The sequence below is a fragment of the Trypanosoma equiperdum genome (genome assembly GCF_001457755.1).
Source record: "Trypanosoma equiperdum strain OVI genome assembly, contig: ctg_631, whole genome shotgun sequence".
NCBI classification, from domain to species: domain Eukaryota; phylum Euglenozoa; class Kinetoplastea; order Trypanosomatida; family Trypanosomatidae; genus Trypanosoma; species Trypanosoma equiperdum.
The window spans coordinates 29702-53850 of record NW_027124567.1 but is presented as its reverse complement, the minus strand read 5'-3'; the positions used below and the strand labels follow the sequence as shown (position 1 = coordinate 53850).

Sequence of the window (24149 nt, the reverse complement as noted above, 5' to 3'; positions counted from 1 at the left end):
GTGGTGTTACCTTTTTAATTCCTTATTTGTTCTTCCCATTATCCGATGCCATTGTGGGTCAGAGGACCCCAGTCATTAGCAGTTAGGAAGCACAAGTGGGGCAACGTCAGGTGGAGAAAGTGAGTGATTTGCTGCAGGATGGGCTTACCCTTCCTTTGCCATACTCGCGTTTGTTTGTTCTCCAACAAAATACCTTTCGTTTTGTGTGGTTCCCGCTTCGCCCCAGCAACCCTGCACGCGCATCACACAGCTGCTGGTGGGGGGGAGACGCTAAACTTTCCTGAGCTGTCGTCACCCTCCACTTCTAAGGAGCCCTCCGTGGGCAGCGATTCACCACAGAAGAAAAATAAAAAGCAAGCGTTTGATGCCCTGGCACGTTGGTGCGGCGGTCACCAGCAGCTGCTAATGCGAATCCAACAATCGGCCGAAGATACTTCGGCGGGGGTTGTATTTGAAACCCCATTGACTGAGGTCGACAGCGCCGCGATTAGATGGCTGCAGGGGTCCACGGAACAGCTCACATGTGGGCAATCACTGCTGGTTTGTAGTTTTGTGTGCGAAGTACTTTATTGCCAGCTCAACAGTGCTTCAGGTGGTATCGGTGTGGAAGAGGCGCAACGACTGCAAATACATGCACTCACAAACCGGATTGCGGCACTTCTTCAGAGGGCTGATGAGAGCAACAAACTTGAATCACAACCTCTCTCAGTTCTTATGAGCTGCGCTTACGTAGTACAGCGTCTCAAGTATGTGGATAACCCTTTGTTCGGGGAGACCCAACGGTCGCTGGTTAAAGTACCACCTTCAATTATGTTTGCACTTCTTCACAAACTGCGTGGTGATGGTTTGGGGAAGCTATTCCAACTGGACGAGCGCACGGCTACCGATGTTTGCCTTTCCTTTTTATTTATCGCCACTGAGGAGCATCGCCAGGCGTTCTTTTCCAGCGGGGATGCCGCGCTTGTGAGCAACGTTCTTCGCCGCCTCGTACGGCACACCGCGTCGAAAACACGTAGGATGCGAATCCAGAAGGAGGGTGACATCATTGATTTGCTGACTGTGGATTCACCCAGCGACGGAGATGCACGGCAAACCCCTGTGTGTACGAGCGGGACCGGTTTTACTTCACCTAGTATGCGAGAGTGCGCTATGATTATGCAGAATGTCAGTTTCAGTTCCCCAAGCAACCGATTGGAACTACTGTTGTATTTGTTGTGCGTACGCAGGAACCTTGCACAGTGCTCGTTAAAGGATATAGAGTTAGTTCCTACCGTTCTCAGTACAGTAGCGAACATCCGCTCAGCGGAGGCGTGCAGTATACGTAAAAAGATAATTTCACAGTTATGGCTACCGGAAAATAATCCTACACTCGTTGCACAGCTCCTCGTCCACTCGGGCGAATCGATACCGCGCTATGTGACGTACCTGCAAGGGGTACCACCGAGCAAGCTTTCTCCTGGGGACGCCACACAAGTGATTCTGTGTGCTGGTACATACCTTTCATATGAATCTTTGCAACTTTACATAATGGCAGCGCTTCGTGACATTATGCCGAGCTCCTCTTTGGTCACATTGGGCGCAGAAACTACGTCTGCGAGTGTGCCGGCAACGGCGTCAGTGCCTACAAGGGTTCCTGCTTGTGATTCCTTGGAGACTGTTTTGTCGGTGCTGCTTATGCGAGTAGAGGAGAAAGGTGGTAGCCTTAGCGAAGTTGAGAAAGATGCCTGTATGGAGTACATTCGTCGGTTGAACGAACTTATTGATTGGTGTGCGTCCGCTCCAACATCATCCCCAAAGCTGGCGTTGCAACGATTGATGTTGCTCACGAAACTTTTCAACAGGGGTCTAGTTGTGCACGCGCCCGAAACAGTTGTGGAGTTGGCTGTGCAGTCGCTTCAACTGGATCCTGGAAATACCATGATGAATACCCTGAAATGCGTCTCGGAGGCATTGCCGTTAGTTTCCGACGACAAGAAACGGTCCATCATCATTGAAAAGATGATTTCCTACAGTGGCACTCGTACAACTTCGTCGGTAATACGCTTTTTGCTGCTTTTGGCTCCACTAGTTGATGCAGATAGTCCACACAGTTGTGAGTTGGTTGAGCAACTGCTAAAGTTTCATACGTTGAATCCCCACAAGCTGCGGCAAGCATCCGTGGAGGGTGTTGCTAAGGGAATCGATGTTTACACGCTTCTTCTTATTAACGGAATTGACTTCCTTTTGGCTAGTGGGGATTGGCGTTCATCACCTTCACAACTTCAGAATGTTATTACCACTTGGGTCCGCGATTATACTTTATATGTTATGGATCCAGCGCGAAAACAAAAGATAGATGATGGGACCGCGGCGCATGTCGCTCCTGCTACAAAAGGTGAAAAGACCGATGTGGTGCAGCACCAACAACCGTCAAGGCTGAATGAGGGCGGCGAACTCCCCACGCTATCCGGTCCCAATGACGATGAACTGGAGCAGGTCTTTACGTGCTTGCTTCGCGCCGGAGTAAAACTACCGCATGCCTTTTCAAGTGAACTTCTTTCCAGAATTCGCCGCCTTCAAGCGAAGCAGAACCCTGCAGACGGTACGGATCAACAGGTTGTATTTCCCCTTCCCGCTCACTTTGTATTCTGCTGCAAACTGGATGTCCCCGTTGAAGTGTCTGTTACTCCGGAAATGATGAAGTACCATATCGACGCATGTGATTACCGAATAATTCATTGCGTGATCACTGCTTTCTTCTCAGCTGCCGGAACTTTTAAACACAACATTAACGATCTTTTATTATGCAACATGCGTTTGGCTTCTCGCTCCTTCGAGTTATTCATCCAACGGCTGGGGGAAGAGGCGAGCAGGTCATTTCGCCCAGCTACCGTTTCGTCTGTCGTGGCAAACACGTTGCGGTTTGTTGTGAACCACATCACGAAGCAGGAGCGGTGCCAACGTGTTTTACGGAAGCTTAACGAGAAGGGAGGAATTGAAGCAGGGGAAGAACTAGAAGGTGATCGGTCTCTTATTGTTGAACATACACGGCTTGGTGAATTGTTAACCCGGATGATTGCCTATCTATCGGGTGCGCACGTGAAAAATGTGGGGCTCTCAGTGCTTGATCGGTTGTCTTTGTTGTCCCCCGCCTGTGGAGAATACCTCATGATGCGGCTTTCCACACAGCTCAGTGAATTTACGCAGGTGGAGTTGCTCTATCTGGTGCAGAAGTATCCGAAATCACAGGATTTAGTTGCCGAATTGCTAGGGAAAAGTGATCTTGTGAGTTCGATGGACTTCGGTGATTATATGCGTGTCATGCGAAATCTTCCCATGTCGATTAACGCACTGGTTATTGGTGCCCATCTACCAGGACTCAACTTTCAGTGGTGCACCCGGATTTTGTCGTCGTTATCAGTGCGACACGAGTCAGTGCCGTTGCATCTTCTGGCGTCGGTGCTACGGCGTCTCAACGATGTGACAGAAAGCGCTACCCTGACGGACCGCAATATAGCGTTTGTTGTCCTGCAGAAATATCTGCAGTTTGATCAGACATCAGGCGATGGTGGTGACTTGGAAGAACGGCAGCGACTCATAAAATGCAGTTGCGACAAACTGTTGGTACTGAGCAGGATTAACTCACTTGATACGTTAAAGGAGTTTCTCGTAGAATTTCCGGAGGCCCTGAGCGGTGTCATTTGTGAAAGTCTGAGTAAGCACGTCGTGCAACATATTGTTGGCGGGTTACTGAAAGATCTTGACGGCCTCTTGACTCTCTGCCGCCTGTTGCATCGGCACAAACTTCTCACCAGTGATGTCAAGGTGGCAATTGTGGATGGTTTCTTCATGAAGACGCTTCAGAGCGAGGTAGAAGGTCGTGCTAACATCGAAGGCGAAAGCAGTCAGGGACTTCAGCCGTTGAATTCGCTGAGGGGTGCATCCTTGAAGACAACCCATCCAGTGTCTAATGTTCTAGCACTTGCTCTGTTACTCAGTGATGGTCCGTTGCATTTTCCCGGGGCCTCCAACAGTTCCAGTACTATTTGTGGTGATAATGAACGTTGCGCTGTTAGTAGTATGTTTCAGGTTGTGAAAGAGTCGTATACTTCCCCACGGGACCGACTGCTTATCGCGAACACATTGGTGGGTCAGAAGGGCCCAAATGCTCTGACTGTTGTCGCAAAAGAAATTTGCACGGAACTGATTGAAAACTGTGAATCTGTGACCTCCAATGATTTTTCTAGACTTCTTCAATGCATCAGCAGGCTAAAGTGTTGGTCTGAGCTGGACCTTGCCAACTCACGATTTGACGAAGTTTTTCAGCGGTCCTGCACCCAGGCCGATGCCCACAGCCGCTGCGTTGCGTTCAGGGCTGTTTCCTTTGAGGCTGACATATTCCGAAGGTACGAATCGTTTATGATTCCCCTTCTTCAGGAAACTGTGGACGTTATGTCGAACGAGGATCTTGAAACAGTACTCTCATCAGTGCTTAGCCTGCCGTTTACCGAGGCTTTAGAGTCACTCATCGACGCTATCGGAACCCGACTTCTTCGTATGATTGACCAATGCCGACGCAGCGCATTAATTCGACTGTTACAGTGTCATGCTGTCTTCGGCATACAAGACGACGCTCTCGTTAGTATTTGCGTTGCCACGCTGACGGACCAGTGTGGTCGCGACTTTCGACTGGACACTGCGCAGGTGTTGGCACTCCTTCAGGCTGCGGTCGATCTGGACTTTTTTTTGCCACCTAAGTTGGTCACCAGTTGCTTCACCTGGCTCGAGCATCACGTGGAAAACATGACCATAACGCAACTGGGCCACGCAGTACGTCTTGCAGTTGACGTGGAAGTGGGTTATACTGCCGCCGTGCACACGCTGACACTCCGCGCGTTGGAACAGCGGGATGCCATACGCAGTAATGCGTCGTTTCGTGAGGCGGTGGAAATGCTGTGCGATGAGTTCAGCGCCGAGATTCCTTGGCATTTGCGGGCCCCTGTTTTGCGTAGGCGGTACCAGTCGGAAAGACTGCTGGAGTACCTCGACAAGCGGAGACTGGCCGTTGACTCTACAGTTGCGTAGCTTGCTCGTGGATAGCCGGAGTGGCAGTGGGGAGTGCATCTTGTTGAAACTTGTATTATTTTTTCCCAACACTTTGTGTTGGTTCACTCGCGGCTTGGTCGCTACGTATCACTTTTTGTATCGTTGTGTACGTCGAAAGGATTGTTTGCCGAAATACTATATGTAATCACATTTTCCAAGCGAGTGATCCTCATGTGTTTGTACTAACTATATGCTAATTTCTCCCTGTTAAACTCCGCTTCTCCCTCTGATGTGCTTGACTTCTTGAAGCGCCTATGATGCCTGCACCGAACGATGGCATATTAACGGAGGAGATAGTTCTCCGGTGTTCTCGGCAATATGACGTAGACGCCGTGCGGTTTGTTGTGCTGCACGGGTTGCGGTTGAGAAAATTGGGGGATGGTTTCGCTAAATGTAGTGCAATTGTGCGATTGGATATCTCAAGGAACAACCTCACTAGTCTCTCTGGCATTGAGCCGACCGCAGGTTCGCTGCAGTACCTCAACGCAGCGGAGAACCTCATCACGGATGTTTCCGCAGTAAAAGAGTGCAAATTACTGGAGGTGGTGATGTTGGAGGGGAACAGGATTGGTAGCGAAGCTGCTCTCCGACCCCTAGCACAACTGCCTGAACTCCGCCAGCTTGTGCTAAAAAGGGAGGTAGCCTTAGAGGATGCGGATGAAACGTTGGAGTTGGACAATCCCGTGTGCGAAAAGGGAGGGTACGAGGAGATCATACGCCGTTACTTTTCTTCGGTCATGTTTGTGGACGGTTGTTATATGCTAAATGAGGCGACTTCTGACGTTGTGACTAGCGTGTTCAAACCACTACCACCCCTTGATACACTAAAAGCACCGCAGGATAGCAATGCAAAAGCTGACGTGGAGGAACGATTGTTTGTAAACGTTGTCGCAGAGTGCGCTGAGGCTTGTCGGAAGGCGCTGGCATTACGGTGAGACATGTTCAGTACATTGGTTATCTATTAGGAGTGGGATAGGCATTCTGAACTGGAACTCTTTACCTGAATCAACTGGGAGAGTTGCTGCAGCTTCATCACACTGCTGTTCTTTGCTTAACCCGTATCGTTTTTATTTTTATTCCGAAATAGGAGTGCGCTTTGGAACTACAAAGACAGCGTAATTCTCACTTTACTTCCCATATCTGTCTTGTTGTGATATATATTGTGTAGGTGTGGGTAATAATGATGGGTGATGCTGGTAGTTTCTGCAAGCGTGGTCCCGAAGACTTTAAAGTTGGAGTACCGGACAACGCAGTCCGTTCCGAGGGCCGTATCACGTTGGGTGACTACGTCATGATCACTGGTGGTGGTATGAAGCGTATTGTGCATGTGCAGGCGGGTGGTAAACTTCGTCTTGGGAGCTCTGGGTCTGTGCAGCTTGACAAGCTTGCTGGTGTGCGGTTTGGTGAGGTGGTTTACTATGACCCGAGGAGTCGTGTTTTTGTCCCCACCAACGATTACCCAGATCTCGACATTACAACCTTGGAGGAGCACATCGAAGACGGTAGGGACAACCGGCACTTAGTTGACGAAAATAAAAGTCAAGTTTTATCTAACGAAGAGATTGCGGAGATGCGTCGAGAAAAGGGTGTGGATGTGTTTCTCAATACCCTTGTTGAAAAGAGTGCGACGTTCCACGCCAAAACCGCGTACTCGCAGGAGAAATACTTGCGTAAGAAGAAGAAGCGCTACGGTGTTCTTTACAAAATTGAGCGTGTTACGCCCGATGGGGTGGCGGAGACATATTTGCCCACAATTAACCCGACAGACGTGGAACCCGAGTCGCGGGTGCTCAGGTTGCGTGCGGACACGCTGGCGCTGATTCTACATCACAGTGATGTACACAGTGGCAGCCGCGTTATCGTCTATGATAAAACTAATGGTCACCTCGAGGCGGCGTTGCTTACCCGCCTCGGTAGTGATGGTATAATATTCCAAATAATGGACCGAACGGCGCAACCTAACATGTTCCCTTCGCAAACGATGGGCATAGAGAACGTCCGGGAACTGTGGAAGGCGGTTCCCCGTAACGCTGCCTTCTTGCGCGGGGAAGAGGACACAGAGAATGAAGAAAAGGCGACAGAGAAGGTTAATAAGAGGGGCAAGGAGGGGGGAAGCGAGGTTTCTCAGTGGTTGCGTGGGATCGACGCCCGCCGCATGCTGCAGGAGCGGCCCGCCGATTCGCTTATTATTGTTGATGACGAAGATGACGCGCCGGCTGCACTCGACGATTTGTTGCCCTTTGTAGCATTGAATGGTCACATTGTTGTGCATAGCCCCTTTCTTGAAGATTTGACCGCGCTGTTTACGAAGCTTCGGGGAGAGTGTGTGAACATATGCATTTCCGAGGTATGGTGCCGCCATCATCAGGTACTTCCCAACCGCACTCACCCTACGGTTCGGATGAGCACAGCGAGCGGTTATCTGTTGACAGCGATTAAGGTAAACGAGAGTACCATTAACTGTAGTGGTGCTGGTGCACCACAGTCACCAATCGAAGAGGTGACCCCATCAGTTCCTGCGGAGGTTCCCGCGGTCGATGGGAGACTATCGCGTAAGCATCCAAGAGCTCAAGAAAACGGTGAACAAGAAGGAAATCTTTCAGACTCGTAGCAGCGTCAGCATTTCAGTGCCTTATCATCGTGGTTCTACAACAAATCAGCGAATTCCACTCACCGCCTCCGCTGGAGAACAGAGGAGTGAGTGACCTAGCAGTAAAATGGGTTTGTTCATTAGTTGTTGTGTTCGTTTATTTCGTTTGTGGTGTACTGACGCCTTTTGAGCACTCTACCTTGCAGAAGTGCTCTTGGGTGTTATGATTAGCTTCGACTTCCCTCTTTTTCTATTTTTTCCACACGCACGCACATGCACATACATACCTTGCATGTAAAAGAAAGGTACACGGCCTTACAAGCGTCTTCCATACGCCTGCAAGCCAAAACAAAATCACCTCGTGTAAGATTAACTGGCGGTTGACCGCTTAAAACAGCACAGCTTTCGACGCGTTCAGAGGAGGAAATTGAGAGTAATATCACCCAGGAAATGATTTACGACATTACCACTCCGCAGTACCAGCAGTTCCTCCGCTCATGCGGCCGCCGCCGTGAGGATTACGTGAAGGGATCGTCCACAGGTTTCTCGGGTAACAAGCAGACCACGAAGCCGGCGGGAGCTGCAAGTACTGGGCTGTAGCGTATAACCCACCATTCCGGAAAGAGGAAGAGAAGTACATATGGGATGAGGGCCGTTACTTCAGTACGAAAGGGTTCTGCAGGAAGAATAAATAAAAGGAAGAGAAACGTATTTCCTTCCACTACTCTCGTTGGCCGGCTTAGTGCTAATAAAAGCAAAGCTATCTTCTTGTTCGACCTGGTTGGCGGATCGGCGAAGCAAAATGATGAAAAAAAATAATAAGAAAAGGAGAAATTCAGACACTGCTAAAAGAGGATGGGGTATTTTACGGAAGAGAGGGGAGAACTGAAGAGCAACAAAAGAGAAATATGATGATTTTTCTTTTCTTGAGGTTAGCCTCGTTTTTGTCAGTTAACTTAGTTCTCCCACGGCGCTGTACGTCGTTTCAATCGGAGATGCCTCCATCCTTTTCCATTGATGAGTGCTCGGTTCTTTTTCATTATTTTTAAATTTATTTTGAGGGTTCTCTTTCCGTGTTCTCAACATGGCTTTTGTAGCGTTAATAAAGAGTTGGGTAGAGGGGGCGTAAAGGAGAAAAAGGAAGGTAAAAATGAAGCGATTTTTTGACAAGCTATACCACACCACTGGCTTTATCGTGGACCCAAGTCAGCGCAGCGTCGCTAGCCACGTAAGCTCTCTGTTGTTGCAGGGCTCCATAGCCTTTTCTTTATTAGGAACGATTGGCGTAGACACCTCACCGCTAGTTGCAGCTGCAGGGGTGATTGGTGCTACTGCTGGATTTGCCTGTAAAGATTTTGGTGCTAACTTTATAGCGAGTATTGTTCTGAGCAGTCAACCTTCTTTACGTACTGGGAACAGAATTTCAATAGGAACCGGTGCTGGCGCTGTCAAGGGGGAGGTGGTCGACTGGGACACTCGGTACCTATATCTTCGCACTTCGGAGGGTCACCTCTTGCATGTGCCCAATAGTATGATTCTCACTTCAATCGTAACGTGGGAGAGTAGTGATAGTAAGCAGAGGTTGGGGGGGAATGAACCACAAGGTTATTCGCCCACACCGCCCCACACAGTGCCATGTAATGATTCTGCTTCTGGAACGAAGTAAAGTTAGGTAATATTCAGTTGTTTTTTACAACGCCCCTTGCGTGCATAGGTGAAGGTGTAAGAGCGATTGGGGAAATTGTAGAGGCGTATGTCCATTATCGGAAGAAATGCAAAGGGGGTTGATTTGTTTTTGGTGGGTGACTAACTTGACCGCGGCGTGGTCGTTAATAAAATACTTATAGCATGGCTATCATCCGTGACAACGTGACGACTGACATACCTTTTTCACCCTTCTACTTGCTTGTTGTTTATAGCAGTTGAATACGAACACACCGTTCTACAGAAAGGTCTGGAAAAGTAAGGAGAGTGGTAAGAATTTGCTTCTTCTATGGTTGTTGAATATGGCGTCGCTCTGTTTCACTGACGTTGGTACGCTTTGCAGGGACGTTGAACCGACGCGATCGTTTCCCGCGTCCCCAACTTGCATCGAGGTGCTGTCAGGGGTACATCTTATCGCATCCGTAAACGCCCGAGCGAACCAATGCATAGTAGAACTTTTGGTTGGCGATAAGGTTGCCGATACTTTTAGTCGTGCAGGGTCCGAGGAACCAGGTAACAGCGGCAGCCGTTTATCCACCCCTACGGGGGCCGGGAAAACACCCAATTTCACCGTGCCAACAGTCGATACTGCAGTGAAGGAGTGGCTCGATGCACTTCGAGCCAGCTTCCGTACGGCCAAAGTGTTGGATGTGCTTAAGGAGGATGAAGGCGTCGTCACGGCCATTGAGTTCGTTCGTGACGTCACAAGAGCGTCAAGCGGCGGCGAGGCAGAGCAGGAGGGAGTAAATAGGTCAGTAAAGCGTCCATATGTGCATCTCTTTATTGGCACTTCTCGTGGAACTGTTGTGATATGTAACGCTCTGCGTGGGACAATTATGGCCATCGCGATGTTTCAGGACTGTAACAGATTTGTACGGCAGGGCAGTCGCCGAAGCTCCCTTGCCCAAGGAGCCTCCGTAACTAGCGCTCAGTGTACCGAGTCTGTTGTTCGATTTGCCGCTCACATGAGCACTCTGGACACCTTTCTCAATCCGAACGTTCCCCAGAACACATCTGCCGTACATAGTGGGCATCTAAACACAGTTTATATTGTAATGAGCAGCGGTAGAGTTGTTGCACTCGGTAGGGGGGCAATCGATGTGTTCTTGGAGACAGCAGAGGGGCACTTGGATGGAGCGCGACCGCACTTAGTACTGGAGTGGGTGGAAAACAGCACCTTCAGTTCGTTTCCTGTAGCCGGACCAGCCGCTCGATTTGCCTCGCATGTACGATGTATTCTTTCCATGTCTGAAGTCGACCCGAACACTGGTATTCGGCTTCGAGCACCAAGATCAACGGCGGCAACAACGGACCGCTCAATTAAGGATGCCGCATTTTATCTTAGTTGCAAGTGCGATACAACGGATGTACTTACCGATGGGCCAGAGAATCGAGAATATCTCCTCCTATGCGGACGCGCCCCTGCTCTCGCCAGCTACGCATGTAAGAAAACTGAAAAGGGATTTTCAGCCCGCCAGGCAATTGGAGCTGTCGCTTCGATGCTTGGTGGCGTGAAACGTTTACTATGGGCGGGGGGCTCGGAGGGCGAAGGGGATGAATCGTCTTTCACCGCGAAGGGACTCTCTGTAAGTTCACAGTCCGCCAGAAATGTTTTCCCGGAAGGTGATATGACATTTGATGTTGTTCAAGTGGATCCCACTTTACAGTGGGTCGCTTGTTATAGTGAGAGCGCAGGACGTATTTACGTATACGACCTAATGGGTGATGCTGTTTGTCAGGTCGTGAAGGGCTGCCGTTCGGTGGAGTTTCAGTGGCACGTGGCAACGATAGGGGGAAAGCGCATGCTTCTTCTTGTTATCCATCGAATTCTTCGACATTCCGTGGAAATGTATTCTCTTCGCCTCGGGAGGCGTGTGGCTGCTCGGTATGTTCCTTCAGGGTCCATTTTGCTTCGTTCGGGCTCATCGGTGCTGATCCCGCGGGTTCTGATGCTCGTTCCCGATGGTGTGGTGACGGCGATAGAGGTGAAACTGGACCGGGCTCACGGTGCTCTGCCCTCCAGCTCGAGTTGCATTTCAGGTGTCACGCTGGGCCGTGGTCGCTCCGATACGGTCGTTACCGGTATTGACGTACATGGCGGTGTGACGTGTGTGCGAGGAGGGTTTCCAACACCGTATGATGTGTTGGTTGCCGCACTTAGCCTTCCGCTTCCCAACCCTGTGACGGAGGGTGACTCATTTGACGTATATTGTCTTCGAATCAGCAAGTTGGAGGACGTCATTAAGAGACAATTTTCTCCTGGAGTGTTTGACGATTGTTGTCTTCCAGTGGGTGCAGGTACAGAAGAGGCAGATATTCCACCGGACGTATCGGCTGCACAGTGCCTAAACTACGTTCAACTTCGCTTGGTTTGCGTAGCCAGTTACCGTCGGGCACTGTTTAATGGTGTAAATACCAAAACAACCCAAACTTCCCTGAAGGAGTTCGCAATGCGCAGCGCTGCCGGGCCGGTTTTTACCGCGCAAGGGGAACTCCACCCAATTTTAAAAGGAATGGTGGGCGATGTTACGGTTGTCCTTCTGGCAAAAAAAGATGAGACCTGCTTCAGTCACGTCGCAAGCATAATTCCTTCTCTTGAAAAGTTGCTGATGAGGCGCAGCACTGCCTCAGTACCAGAGGGCGATCCTACTGGGCCGGTAGTGCCCATGTCCTTGGGAGATTTTCTAAAGTTGTTTTATTGTGGTGGCCACAAGCTAGCGTTTCTGCGAGAATCAGTGGGATATGCGAATGGTTGTGTCGATTCCTTTGATGAGTGGGCAGAAATTGGGTCCGTTTTCTTTGGTGGTGGTGTTGGTTGTTTTCCGCAACAAGTGGACGTGTTCAACTCTCTTGGATTTCGAACGGTTGATGTGGTGATGATGGCATTATGTTGGTTGTGTCGATCTTTTGCACGCACCTTGTCGCCGTCTTGTTTGGGTACAGTTGCGGAGCTCCTCTTCTTTTTGAGGAATTCGGGAGAGGAGGCGTTCCTTACTGGAGTGGAGGCTATTCCATGCTTGATAGGGAGAAAACATCTTGAAAGAAGACGGTCCGAAGCCCACGTATCACTTCTCACTCTTCTTGTATTGCTTCGGCAGCGCGAGAAGCCGTTTGGTTCTGCTTACCGTGCCAGGTATGAGCTTTCATTGAAGCGTCTTTTAGGCTTGCATTTGATGATAATTCGATATGAGACTCCCCTAGAGGATGGTGATGGGTGGGACTCCCAAACTACGGAAGCTCCCTTGTATTTGAGTTTGTGCGATTTACTCCCGCAGGAAGGTGGGGATGCGTTAAATATTCTCCTCCTAAGGCAATTTCCTCCACCTCTGACCCTAAAACTGTGTAGTGAGATGCCAGGGAGTAACGTTGTCAAGGAGGCATTAGCAGGCGTGGATCACTTACATTGGGTGAAACAGCTTTTTATGATGAATGCGGCACCTCCACCCTGGGCTGTGGACGCCCCATGGTACCGCGAGGGGACGTGGGATCACGTTGTATTTTTATCAGAAGTGATTCAGCCTACTATTAAGTTCTTTAAGCTTGTCACACAGGGCACACTGCCAACGCTCGTTTGGGTTTCCGCTGCCTCCTCCAAGCAGTTAGCCGGTCTCAGCGTATTACTCGTTGTGGGGCTGGCGGTGCTTGAGCGGGAGTTGACTCCTCTCCGTTGTGAGCGACTTGCATTCCTCACAGACGGCATGCTTCCGGACTCAAACCTGTTTGAGGGAAATGAAACCGGGTTCAGTGATTACTCGCGCCATCCTCTGGGAAGTCGGTCTACTCGGGACTACTTCAACAGTTGCCGTGAATTTTTGCACCTGAATATCCAAATGGTGAGGCAATTACTAGGAGGTGATGACTATATCCACGGCAAAAAAGTAGCTGATTCGGTGGTTGAATTTCTTTCGGTTGATGACGGGGCAAATTTCCCACTGGTACCAGTAGAGCTCCGTCGATTGCTTTATTTCTTTACGGTGCACATTTGCGGTAACCTTAGGGGGTTACTGCAGCGTTTAAGGGAGGCCTGTTGTTTCATGGACACAGTTGCGTTCTTTGCCTTTAAAACGGCAGGATCCCTGTGCTTACCCTCTCTCCAACTCCCTGCAATATCGTGGGTCACGATGTTTGAGGATCGATCGACGGTGTTGTGTTTTCTGAAGGGGACATGCGCCGATAACCAGGAAGGGAAGTCTTTGCCAACTATGGTAGAGAGGATGAAGGCGCGAAGTGAGCTCGTGAGGATGATAACATTTGCGGACGTGCTCGACACTCGATCTGCTCTCAGTAACAGTTTCGTTGAGGACCTTTCTGAGGCGCTCGGACTAAACCACGTGGCAGCCGACTTCCACCTCTTAGTGCTGCTTGATGTTTGCTCAAGGCTTCTCCTTCCAAGCGAAGAGGTGTGTCGATTTCTGAATAACGTGGCCAGTCGTCACTTGGCTGCACTAATTGCGGTTTTCAATTGTAAGCTGCTCATTAAATGTTGCTTTGGGTATTATGCGGACGCGAAGAAAACTATTCCAAGTTGTAATCGTCAGGAGAAGCAGCGACTCGCTCTAAAGGTTCAAGGTCTTGACGATGCAATGTCCGAGGACTTTCGCTGCTGGGTACACTCGAACGAACTTGAGGGGGACGAGGCTATCGGTTCTTCAGAAACGGTTGACTCCAATAGCAATTCGCAGCTTGAGTACAGGCTGTTTTGGGGTTCAGCGTGGTGTGAAGTGCATTACGCTGGTGTTGTGAAGTGCAAAGTGATGTCGCGCCTGGACCAATCACAGGATTCAGAGAAGTTGCGAGATTTTCATCGACTTCTCTTTGTACTGGCCCGAACTGCTGCTGAAGGAGCATCGACGCTACCATTGGGCTTGCGTCGTATCGCATGTGAACTTCCCTCTGTTGCGGCAAGGGTCACGGCGTTGATATGATTAGGTGGTCATACAAGTTGATGTGTGGTGTCCTGTTGTAAATTTGGTACGTTCCTCGGTGGATCACACGTCTATGTGTTCTACTGATGCATGAGAAGTTGATATCGTTTCCGATCCAGTGTTGAAACGTTTGTTTTTATTTTCTTTTACTTTTAGTTTTTCTCGTCGCACGTGGTATGCCATGTGCTCTAGTGATCAGTACGAAGGTTGTACGGGCTTCTCTTTACTGTTTGTGATTTGCATGTTTTTACCCCATATTACCATTGTGTGACGCCTGTTTTCCATATTTATGTTTCCACCTTGTCTGAAGCAAAGTAATCAGAAAAGAGGGTGTGTGTGGGGTGATATGACTGTAGTCGAGTCTCCTTTCACCATGCATGACCGCGAGCGGCTGGTCGGGATTCGTTTCTCTTTGCTTAACGCACACTTGGTGGGTCGCGAAGGGATCGGAGCGTTCAAGCGCCTAGTGGTGTCCATGAAGACACTCTACTCAGACTTTGTGGTGAGGGAGTTGTCACTTCTGTACAACGATGGTAAACCCCTCGTATTGGAGTCGTTGCAGCACACCGAGGCAGATGCCAAACCACACGATACGGTAGGAGCGAAGAGGCAACGGGATGCGGAGTCAGGCGGCCGTGATGGCGTGGCTGATATCGGGGAAGTGGCACTAGAAGGCATTCGCGCGAAACTTGAGGGAGTTGTTCCTGCCGAAGAACTGGACTCCGTGACGAAGTCGCTATGCGCCGGGGAGCCCTCAGTTACACTCCGATGTTCCCTCACGAAACCCCAACGTACCCGGATTCACGAGGTGGTGAGAGAGCTTCTTGGCGGGCGGTACATTAGTCGAGCGGAGAGCGGAACCCTTGTGATCGAGAGGGCAACGCATGCAACGAGGCGAGCGGATGAACGGCGTCTGAATCCAGTGCGAAGTCAGAAGTTTCTACATTTCACTCTCTACAAGGAGAATATCGATAGCAACCATGCACTTCGGGAAGTGGCTTCGTACCTCCATGTGCCTACCCGGAGTCTTCTTTTCAGTGGAACAAAGGACAAACGTGCTGTGACTCTGCAACGTGTCGCAGTGCGTGGAGTGTCACCAGAAAAACTGATAGGAATCAACAGTCGATCTTTTGGACAGGACCGCAAGGTGAAGGTGTGCAGTTTTAGAACGATGGACCACGGGTTGCGCCTTGGTGACGCTGTGGGCAACCATTTCCTTATTGCCCTTCGACTTTTACCTGAAAGTCGGGACATCGATTCCGACACTCTGAACACTGTTGAAAGCACCATCAACCGCGAAGGTGTGGTGAACTACTTTGGTACCCAACGATTTGGGACAACTGACGTGCTTACAGGTGATGTTGGTATTCAGCTTCTTTCGGGTCACTTCGAAAATGCTCTACGACTGGTATTTCGCTCAAAATCAATGGTCGAGCCGAGTATGCTTGCCGCAGTTGATGCCCTTGAAAAAGGGTCCTTTGAGGAAGCTGTGAAACTTGTACCGCACTATTGTCACCAGGAACGCGATATGCTGAACCACTTGGTAGACTCCCCTAACGATTTCCTCGGTTCCTTTTCCAAAATTCCTCGAACAATGAGCATGATGTACTTCCACGCAGTACAGAGCCTAATATGGAATATTATGGCTTCCAAGAGGTTGGAAGTGGGTGTGGTGCCTCAGGTTGGCGACTTGGTACTCAAATCCCGTTACACAGCCCGGTTGAGGTGTAATCAGCAGTCCGATTGTCTTGAGGGGCTTGATTTAAGCGCAAACGAAATGGACGACACAACAGAGGAAAAGGAGAGGGGCCTTCCTGAAGTGGTTCATCTCACCACTGAAGACGTGGCAACAGGCCTCTTTCAGATAGCGGATATTCTTCTTCCAGTACCAGGCCCTGACGAGAAACTGCAGTACCCCACTGTTAGCGCATGTGATCGCAGTGCCTATATTGAAACCCTTGCTTTGAAGGGGGCTGAAAGCCTTGTGAGGGCTAGCAACCCCCTTGTGAAGTTGTTTCATTACCACGGAGCCTATCGACATCTTGTTGTGAAACCTAGGGGGTTCAGGATGCGTCTTTGTAATACAAAAAGCTTACGGGAGCCGATTATTCCCACGGACCTCGAGCTTCTAACGGGCAGCAAGGGATGTGTAGAAGAGGCCACTGGTGCGTCTGTCAGCAATGGAGATGGCACCAACTTGCCGTGTAAGGCGATTGTGGTGGAATTTTCCCTTCCTCCAGGAGCGTACGCCACGTGTGTGCTGCGTGAATTCTGTGACTGTCGTACGGAAGGGTACCATCGCGCATCGTCGAAAGCCGCTGGAAATAGTGAGCCATCCGCTGGATGATGACGCTGATGCGCATCGTATCCCTTTAGGGTAAAGCCTCTGGCTGCACCGCGGTTCTTTAGGAATAAGGTAGCCACCAGTTGTTTCGGGTATATACACATGTTAAAAATTTTAAAAAAGTTAAGCGCTGTGCGAGGTGCTGTAAGCACCCTTCGTCGGTTTCTTTACATCGTCTCCTGCAGGAGTGGAAGCTCCTAAACTTTATGGAGTCAAGAGATCTCTTATCACACTATTTCTTTCTTCCAAAGCAGCGTCTACGCTAACTATTGCTCAATCGCTTCGTTTCCCTATATCGTGCAGCTGTTTCTCCCATCGCGGAAAACCACAGAATCGCCGACAGTGCTCGTTATGTTTTTATTCTGCTTTACTTTATGTAGGTACATCGTTTGCTTGCCATAGTTAACTGTGCGTGCCATGTCCTCCACGACACTAGTGGAGACCCTTCAAGAAGAAATTGGCGCGCTTCAAGCAGAGGTAGCGCGCTTACGTATTATGGTTCACCGCGTTACCCGCGGCACCGATGCCGTAATTTGCCCTGCGACTAAAGGTGATATTCCCCATAGAATTCCCCATGAAAACGGGAGCGCTAGTGAAAAGAGCATGGGACATGCGGACGTCGTTTCTCAGGACCTGGTGCTACTTTTGAAGCGCTTGCTGCAGTCCCCTGGAATCTGTCTTGGACAGTCAAGTGACACAGCGCCGGTATGCACTGATGCGACGGCTGAGCCAGATGGATCCACCAAAAAGAAACCAAAGCGGAAGAGAAGAGAGAAAGGTGAAAGGAAGCAAGAAGAAGCAGAGAATAAGTCGCGACCAAGAGAAGTCACTGAGCGCTCCAGTGGGCTGTCACCAACAAAGAAGCAACCAGTCGAGTGTGCGATTCCATCGGATCCCAAAAAAACTCCAGTACGTGAGCAGGCTGGTGAAAAGGAAGAGAGGGCGGTGCTTCCCGCAACAAGGAACGTAAGCACCCCGCGACGCGCATCTGCGTCAGAGGAGCCACGTCTAGCGCCTGCAGCAACCACAGGATCCAAGCAAAGCAACGAAGATAACGTTGTTCAGCAGCAAACCGTGAGAAAGCGTTCGGTCCCGCCTCCTTCTCCGGGGTCTCTGGTGAGCATCCCACGTGATGGTTTTCTGTCTTATGAACACCATGATGAGGAACCTACGCATCAGCCACCACTCGTGGGGGTCACCCAAAGGGTAGGTCGGAGGGCGCTTTCTTCTAGCAGTTCAAGTGACGACTTACCTGTCGGTACGGGTTGGGTACCCACCGCGTCCGTGTTGGATGAAGAGACCCCGCAAATGGAAGAAGTGAGCCGGGCTACCCGCAGTATTTCGTCGGTGGGTCGGCTGGCTGAGCGGAGCCGTCCTTCCCCCGTGAGGGACACAAATTTGACTGATATTGATGATACCCATTTGTCCATAAAGTCTCACAGAGGGATTGTAGAGTGTGTCCATGAGTCGAATGATGGTCTGGACGGTGCTCGAGGAAGAATGCAATTTGTTTCGGTTGATTTTTCACGGTCACAACAAGTAAAGAGGCGGAAGTTGCTGTCTCGACTTCGCGATTCAAGTTTCGATTCGGAGGAGACATGTGAAGAGGATCTGATGGCAGAACATCCCTCACCCACTCAGCGCTCCACTACGCTAAATGCACAGCAGACAATCAAGCCACCTCAAATACCCAACGAAGTTGAGCGTGCTGGGAGTACTTCCACCCGCAGTGAAGTCGCTATGAGCCATCGATCTTATACTCATGCTCAAAGTGCAGGATATGTGCTTGATATGCTTAGCGATTGCGAGTTTACCGAGGACGTTGCTGCGTGATGTGGTGACTAAAGGGAGAGTTTTAATAGACCATTGAACAATTGGGGGTGTTAATGCCTGGGTTCTCGAATAACAGTGCATTGTTTTCAAAACCACTACAAGTTTACCATGGGCTTGTAGATTAGTGAACTGCAAGCGTGTGGTAGCGGGATGGAGATGTGTGTCATCGTCACTGGTTGCTGTGAATGCAATTTCGCGTCCAACTACGCTCTTCTTTCTCTTTCTGTGTTGTTTTGCTGCGCCAACTATCCCTGTATGAGTGCGGTTGTGCTTGTAGACAGACTTGTTTAGGGATTACGCTCTTGTTACCGTGTTGTTACGGAGCTTCCCAGGAAATATGACCGCGAGGTTCACTGCCCTCTGTGAAGAACTAAGTCGTTTACAGGTGCGTGCGTTACGTCGTGATGGGAATCCATTAGATATCGCCGTGGAGGCTATTCGAGCGATTCGGATCAACCGCGATAGTATCGAGCCTTTGCGGCAAAATATCCCGCATGTGCCACTCTTCTTAAGGAGCTGCGCAACTCTTCTCAGTCGTTCGGTGACCTCTGAAGCGGACGATGCTATCGAATCCACAGGAAGGCTCGCGGAGGTGTACGTTGGTGGCAATCACGGCGATGTTAATGACTCGGCGGCGGTACTTCAGTCTTTGGTGCAGTTGTCTCGCGTTCGGTGCGAAAGAGCAGCATGTGTTGGCGATGCTGCCAAGGTGTTATCCTCCTCGTTGAAACCGTTAGTGCCTGCGGCTCTGCATAATACCTTGCAGAAGTGGCAGCAACATAAGGTGCGCCCACACACGTCAAGCCTCCTGTCGCTTTTGCGGGGAACAGACGCAGTGTATGGTGGGAGCTTTCAGTTTACCCCGGTTGGGGCAGATATGATGGGCTTGCTTCCTATCAAAAGTAAGGTGCAAATGGAAGCAAAAATGCAAAAATGCGAGCACTCACGCGATATTCTTCGAGCTCTGTGTGAAATGCAATTCTCAAAACTTGACGCAGGTATATGTTTGACCAGCCAAGCTGAATGTGGGTTTTACCAGTCCGAGCTGTGTAATATTTGTTGTGAAGTTCTCTTCTCCACTCACGCACTGATGACCAGTCAGCAGTTAGCACAGGTTGTCCACAGCCTCGGTGTTCTTCAGCATCGACATATCCACCAAAAGTTCTTTTCGAGTCTGATCGACTTCAAGAATTGTAACGCAGAAGCGGTACGACAGCACATAATGGGGCTCGCCATGCTTCGTCAGCCGCCACCCAATGACCGTCGTTTGATGGATGGGGTATTTCTGCATGTCTTCCGCCCAACTGATCCTCTTGATTACGATTCCTCACCAGAGGCTGCCCTTTCACCGGGATGGTTCGTAGATGTGGGTCACGCACTTACCTGTCTAGGAATCACACATCACAAATATCGTTTGACAATGGCCCGAACGGTTCGGAGAAGTATCGCTTCCATGTCCACGCAGGAGCGCTGCAAGTTGTTGTATGGCCTTGGTGGCGTCTCACTAGATTCTGTGCCGGCGGAACTTCAGGGGTCATGGAAGGGGAAAGTGATTCGGACAATTGAGGTATTGGAGCAAAGACTTCGCAGCAATGTTGATCCGGTGGATGGGCCGTCCGTTATGCACGCACTGTTGTTTGCTGGTATACGCGAACACCCAATGATTCCTCAGCAGCCTGACTTGGCGTCGAACGAGAATCCGGTGGAAACTCTGCTCCGGACTTGGGCCACTTGCCCGAGGGAGCGTGTGTTATACTTGACGGAACAAATACGCCCCAGTCATCTGGGGAGCGATCCCGCGACGACATTGTCACACGTCTGTGGTATCATAGCTAACAATTGTGGTGGTGTGGGTACTGATTCGTACCGTTTTGGGCCACTATGTGATGTTATACGCACTCATGGGGGTTCCATGACTGTTGATGAAGCAATGAGCACGATTGAGGCTATCGAACGGATGAAGGCGGGGGACCGATTTAGTGGTGCTTTGGTCAGCCTTCTGGGAAGTTTGTGGAATCAACGAGAGAGTATGACACCAGAACAACGAATGCGCTGTTGCCGCTTGTTGGAGAACGTGGGACACTTGGAAATAGCGGTTAACCTTCTTGACTACATTGTCTCTCAATAGGGGAGTTGAATGCGGTAGGGATAGGGTGGGAGCCGGCGGGATTAATACAGTGCTTCAAATATCGACGGGGGACATAAAGAGAACCCTTTTTTTTGTTCAAGACATCTTCCCTCCTTTTACCTTCGCGTTAACGACTGATATGCCACTCTTATCACTATTTCAGGGTGAATTCTGTGAGTCAAAGTTTCTTTACTCTTAAACGTTTTTTCCGCATTTTATTTTCATAATAACAACCTCTTTATTGTTGCTGTGGTAATAGTTTAAAGTTTTTTCCAGCAACAACATTCGAAAACAGACAAGCAGAGAGAAAAAAAAGAAGAGAGTGAACCATGAGTTTCGCCCCTGCGCGGTCACTACCCAACGAGGTAAACGAGCCTTTGCCAACGCTGCAATCCGAGGAATCAGGGGAGGCGACATATGTTCATCCTGATGCCCGTGCTCTTTTTAACAAGGTACCATGCCTTCGCCGTCTCCCAATGTTTGGTACAGCTGCAGAAGGTTATGGTCCTAAAGCTGTGATGTCCATCAGTTTGTCGTATTTCCTATGCAAAGGCTTGTCTGACTACTTGGTTCGAGACTCTCTTCTGGCCATGTTTACCCAGCGTTTTGGAGTGGATGTTTCCGTTTACCAACGTTTAAGCAACGTCGCGAACATGGGATGGTCCGTTAAGCCCTTGACCGCAGTGGTTAGTGATATCTTCCCCTTATTTGGTTACAGTAAGCGGTGGTATATGTTCATTTCATGCCTCATAGGCCCATTACTATCCCTTGGCTTTGGCTTGTTACCAGGCAAAGAATCAAGTGCAGCCATAGGTGCTGCACTAGTTTTCCTTTGCTGTTTCACTAAAGCCAATGTGGACATCCTTGCTGAGGGTCATTACAGTCGCATGATGCGCCGGGTCCCAGCTCCAGGTCCAGCCCTTGTAAGTTGGATTTGGTGGTTCATCATCGCTGGGTCTTTCGTTTCATCTTCTGTCGTTGGTCCTTTGGGCGACGCAAAGATCCCTCAAGTGGCTTCGTTCATTGCGAGTGTTGTGCAGATATTGGTATTGCCTTTCTTCATTTTCAACTGGTTTGGTGAACTTCCAAACCGCGAGGAGCGCTACGGTGACGCCCTACTTCTTTACAAAAAGGAACGTGAGGAGAGGGAGAAGAAGTGCGACCCATTTTCTGATTCTCTAACACAGCCAGATAGGGCCATAAACAGCGAGTCTAACCCATTATCCACAGAGGGGCCTGATGCAGCGGGGCTCGTTCCGTATGAGGGTGGGGCACCCACGGGTGACGGAGACTTAAGCTCATTTCACTTTCAGGAGCCAGGTTCTTGCTGTTGTGGTGTGTTTGAGTACAACAAGGAAGTCGTCGAACGTAACGGTCGCGCCACAGTTTACAGCATTCTCATTGGTTTGTTTGTACTGGTTGTGGCTGTAACTTCCGTTTTAGGTTCAACGACCTACCTAACTGTGGTAGCTATTGTGGTTTCCTTGTTGCACTGCAGTTTCAATTTCTACGCTTTTCCGTTGATCATTGCGAAGGCTAACCTCTTCGGTTACTTGCAGAGGGCCACATCAGTAAGCTTCCCCGGTGCACTTTCAAACTTCTTTATCGCTGAAGCCGATTGTCTCGCAGATGGCCCGCACTTCAGCTTTGCCTTCTATCAGACTGTTGGAGGCATTATCAGCTGCGCCGCATCGATAGTTGGCATCATGCTGTTCAACTACATTTTTTCGAAACGCACGTACCGAATGACCTACTTGTCGACACTTTCCCTCGGCATTTTTTCAAGTATCTTCGATCTTGTACTTGTTATGAGGTGGAACCGGCCGCACGTTAGTGATCACGCGCTGTACATCATGGGTGATGCCATTATATCTCCCGTGATTTCCATGTTGAATTGGATGCCTCAAATTGTCCTACTTTCGCGGTTGTGTCCTAGGGGAAGTGAAAGCACAGTGTATTCCATTCTTGCCGCCTCCAGCAACTTGGGTGCTTCCATGGGAAGTGTCGTTGGGTCAGTTGTCATGGAGTATGCCTTGCCCGTGTCATCAAAATTGCCTTGCAACTTTGAAAATCTGAAGTGGCTCGTCGTGATTGCAGGTTTCTTGGCACCGCTGCTTCAGATACCAATGGTTTTCACTCTCCTTCCACGTGCGCGCATGTGCGACGATCTTGACGTAGACAATGCAACAGCCAAGAAAAAGTCAGAGATTCAGAAAGAAGTTGCTGAAGTGCAGGAGAGCGGTAGTACTTAATATCATTAGGGCGCAGCGACGCTTCGTTTACAAGCTTTTCAAGGCGAGGAGGAGCTCGGTGTAAACACGTTTTTTTCTTCCCTCCTCTCGGAGAGATTGCAACTGCATTTTCCCTTATTAATTATTTTCGTTCTTTTCCTCAGGTGCGGCACATTCTTCCGGGACTAAAGCGAACGCGCTTTTTCTTGCGTTGCGTCGTGAACACCCGTTAGCCGCCACGACGAAAATTCTCTTACCTTGTTGTTTGTTTTCCCATTTTTAAAAAGATTACGGAGGCTGTGCGTAGAAGTTGTTGCGAGCAAAAACACATCTACAAACAGCTAAATCAAGTCAAAGAACTTACGGATAATTCCAAACTTACGTTTTACTACTGTAATCCCTTCCCTTTTTTAATTGTTGTTTCCTCTTCTTTTTTTTTCCGTTTCCTTTCCTGTTCGCTTATATGTCTGCCTTGTCCGTAGACGATTGTTGTACTTCTTTGAGTTCTTTAGCAATTTGTTAAATCAGGGGTGACCAGATCCCCCTTTCCCCCCTTTTTTTTTCAGCAACCGGTGTTGTAAAAAATTTTCGTGTGTTATTGCCGTTCTTAATCTGTTCCCTTTTTTCTTTTTCCCTTTCCTTTTTTTCTTAACTACTTTTCATCTTTTTTTATTTTTGTTTCTCTTGTTTTCACTGCTGATTAACGGCTGGCAGTGCAGTATGCGATCGATATATATTTTCTTTTTTTTGTTGTTGTTTCACTTCGGTTCAGGGGAGCACGTGCGGATATTTAAAAATTCCGACACGCGCGTTTGTTTATATTTAGATGATGAAAGTTTCATCCATTGTTGTCACTCAAAACTTATTTTTTTTCTGTTTTGTTTTTAGAACAACTCGTCTTCTTTTTATCGGTATTTTCGGAAGTTATGCTTCTTTTTTTGTTTGTTTGTTTTTAAATGCTAGCGTCGCTGTCATTTGCGCAACGGTATATATGCATATAAGCTGTTCCTACACCTGAACTTAGTCTGTATAACCTTTTTGAAGCGCTCCCATCACTGACTTAACCGTGAATTTCGCTCCTTTTTAAAAATTTTTTTGGTTTAGTTTTCTTGACCTCTTACTTGCCTACACTACAAACAAACAAGAAAAAAAAAAGAAAGGTAATATGACGATGCAAGGCTTTGTTTCAATGAGTTTCGAATTGCTGACGCCAACCCCCTGGCCTCCCGGATGAGAAAATCACATATATCTGTTTCCTCCATGCTTTCGTTTATCTCCTTCTTTCGCTTCATCATCAGCTGTGCCTTTC

At 49.2% G+C, this 24149-nt stretch overlaps 8 protein-coding genes and 1 pseudogene across 9 annotated transcripts; all 9 read left to right on the top strand.

Annotated features, from left to right (window-relative positions):
* The first annotated feature begins 138 nt into the window (after positions 1-138).
* TEOVI_000287600:pseudogene lies at positions 139-5064 on the top strand (annotated as a pseudogene). Its single transcript has one exon. A coding segment is annotated over exon 1 (4926 nt).
* Positions 5065-5339: 275 nt separating this feature from the next.
* TEOVI_000287500 (leucine-rich repeat protein (LRRP), putative) lies at positions 5340-6020 on the top strand (the record flags this gene model as incomplete). The annotated part of the gene is made up of 1 exon (XM_067225874.1): positions 5340-6020. One exon carries the CDS (start codon positions 5340-5342, stop codon positions 6018-6020), a length of 681 nt encoding a protein of 226 aa, XP_067081975.1.
* A 245-nt stretch (positions 6021-6265) lies between these two features.
* On the top strand, positions 6266-7696 carry TEOVI_000287400 (Gcd10p family, putative; the record flags this gene model as incomplete). Its single annotated transcript, XM_067225873.1, has 1 exon — positions 6266-7696. One exon carries the CDS (start codon positions 6266-6268, stop codon positions 7694-7696), a length of 1431 nt encoding a protein of 476 aa, XP_067081974.1.
* Positions 7697-8825: 1129 nt separating this feature from the next.
* On the top strand, positions 8826-9341 carry TEOVI_000287300 (Mechanosensitive ion channel, putative; the record flags this gene model as incomplete). Its single annotated transcript, XM_067225872.1, has 1 exon — positions 8826-9341. The coding sequence occupies one exon, from the start codon at positions 8826-8828 to the stop codon at positions 9339-9341; it is 516 nt and encodes a 171-aa protein (XP_067081973.1).
* Positions 9342-9681: 340 nt separating this feature from the next.
* Positions 9682-14304, top strand: TEOVI_000287200 (uncharacterized protein; the record flags this gene model as incomplete). The annotated part of the gene is made up of 1 exon (XM_067225871.1): positions 9682-14304. One exon carries the CDS (start codon positions 9682-9684, stop codon positions 14302-14304), a length of 4623 nt encoding a protein of 1540 aa, XP_067081972.1.
* A 346-nt stretch (positions 14305-14650) lies between these two features.
* Positions 14651-16651, top strand: TEOVI_000287100 (pseudouridine synthase TruD, putative; the record flags this gene model as incomplete). The annotated part of the gene is made up of 1 exon (XM_067225870.1): positions 14651-16651. The coding sequence occupies one exon, from the start codon at positions 14651-14653 to the stop codon at positions 16649-16651; it is 2001 nt and encodes a 666-aa protein (XP_067081971.1).
* Positions 16652-17065: 414 nt separating this feature from the next.
* Positions 17066-18481, top strand: TEOVI_000287000 (uncharacterized protein; the record flags this gene model as incomplete). The annotated part of the gene is made up of 1 exon (XM_067225869.1): positions 17066-18481. The coding sequence occupies one exon, from the start codon at positions 17066-17068 to the stop codon at positions 18479-18481; it is 1416 nt and encodes a 471-aa protein (XP_067081970.1).
* Positions 18482-18818: 337 nt separating this feature from the next.
* Positions 18819-20609, top strand: TEOVI_000286900 (uncharacterized protein; the record flags this gene model as incomplete). Its single annotated transcript, XM_067225868.1, has 1 exon — positions 18819-20609. One exon carries the CDS (start codon positions 18819-18821, stop codon positions 20607-20609), a length of 1791 nt encoding a protein of 596 aa, XP_067081969.1.
* Positions 20610-20938: 329 nt separating this feature from the next.
* TEOVI_000286800 (folate transporter, putative) lies at positions 20939-22861 on the top strand (the record flags this gene model as incomplete). Its single annotated transcript, XM_067225867.1, has 1 exon — positions 20939-22861. The coding sequence occupies one exon, from the start codon at positions 20939-20941 to the stop codon at positions 22859-22861; it is 1923 nt and encodes a 640-aa protein (XP_067081968.1).
* Between the last annotated feature and the right edge of the window lie 1288 nt (positions 22862-24149).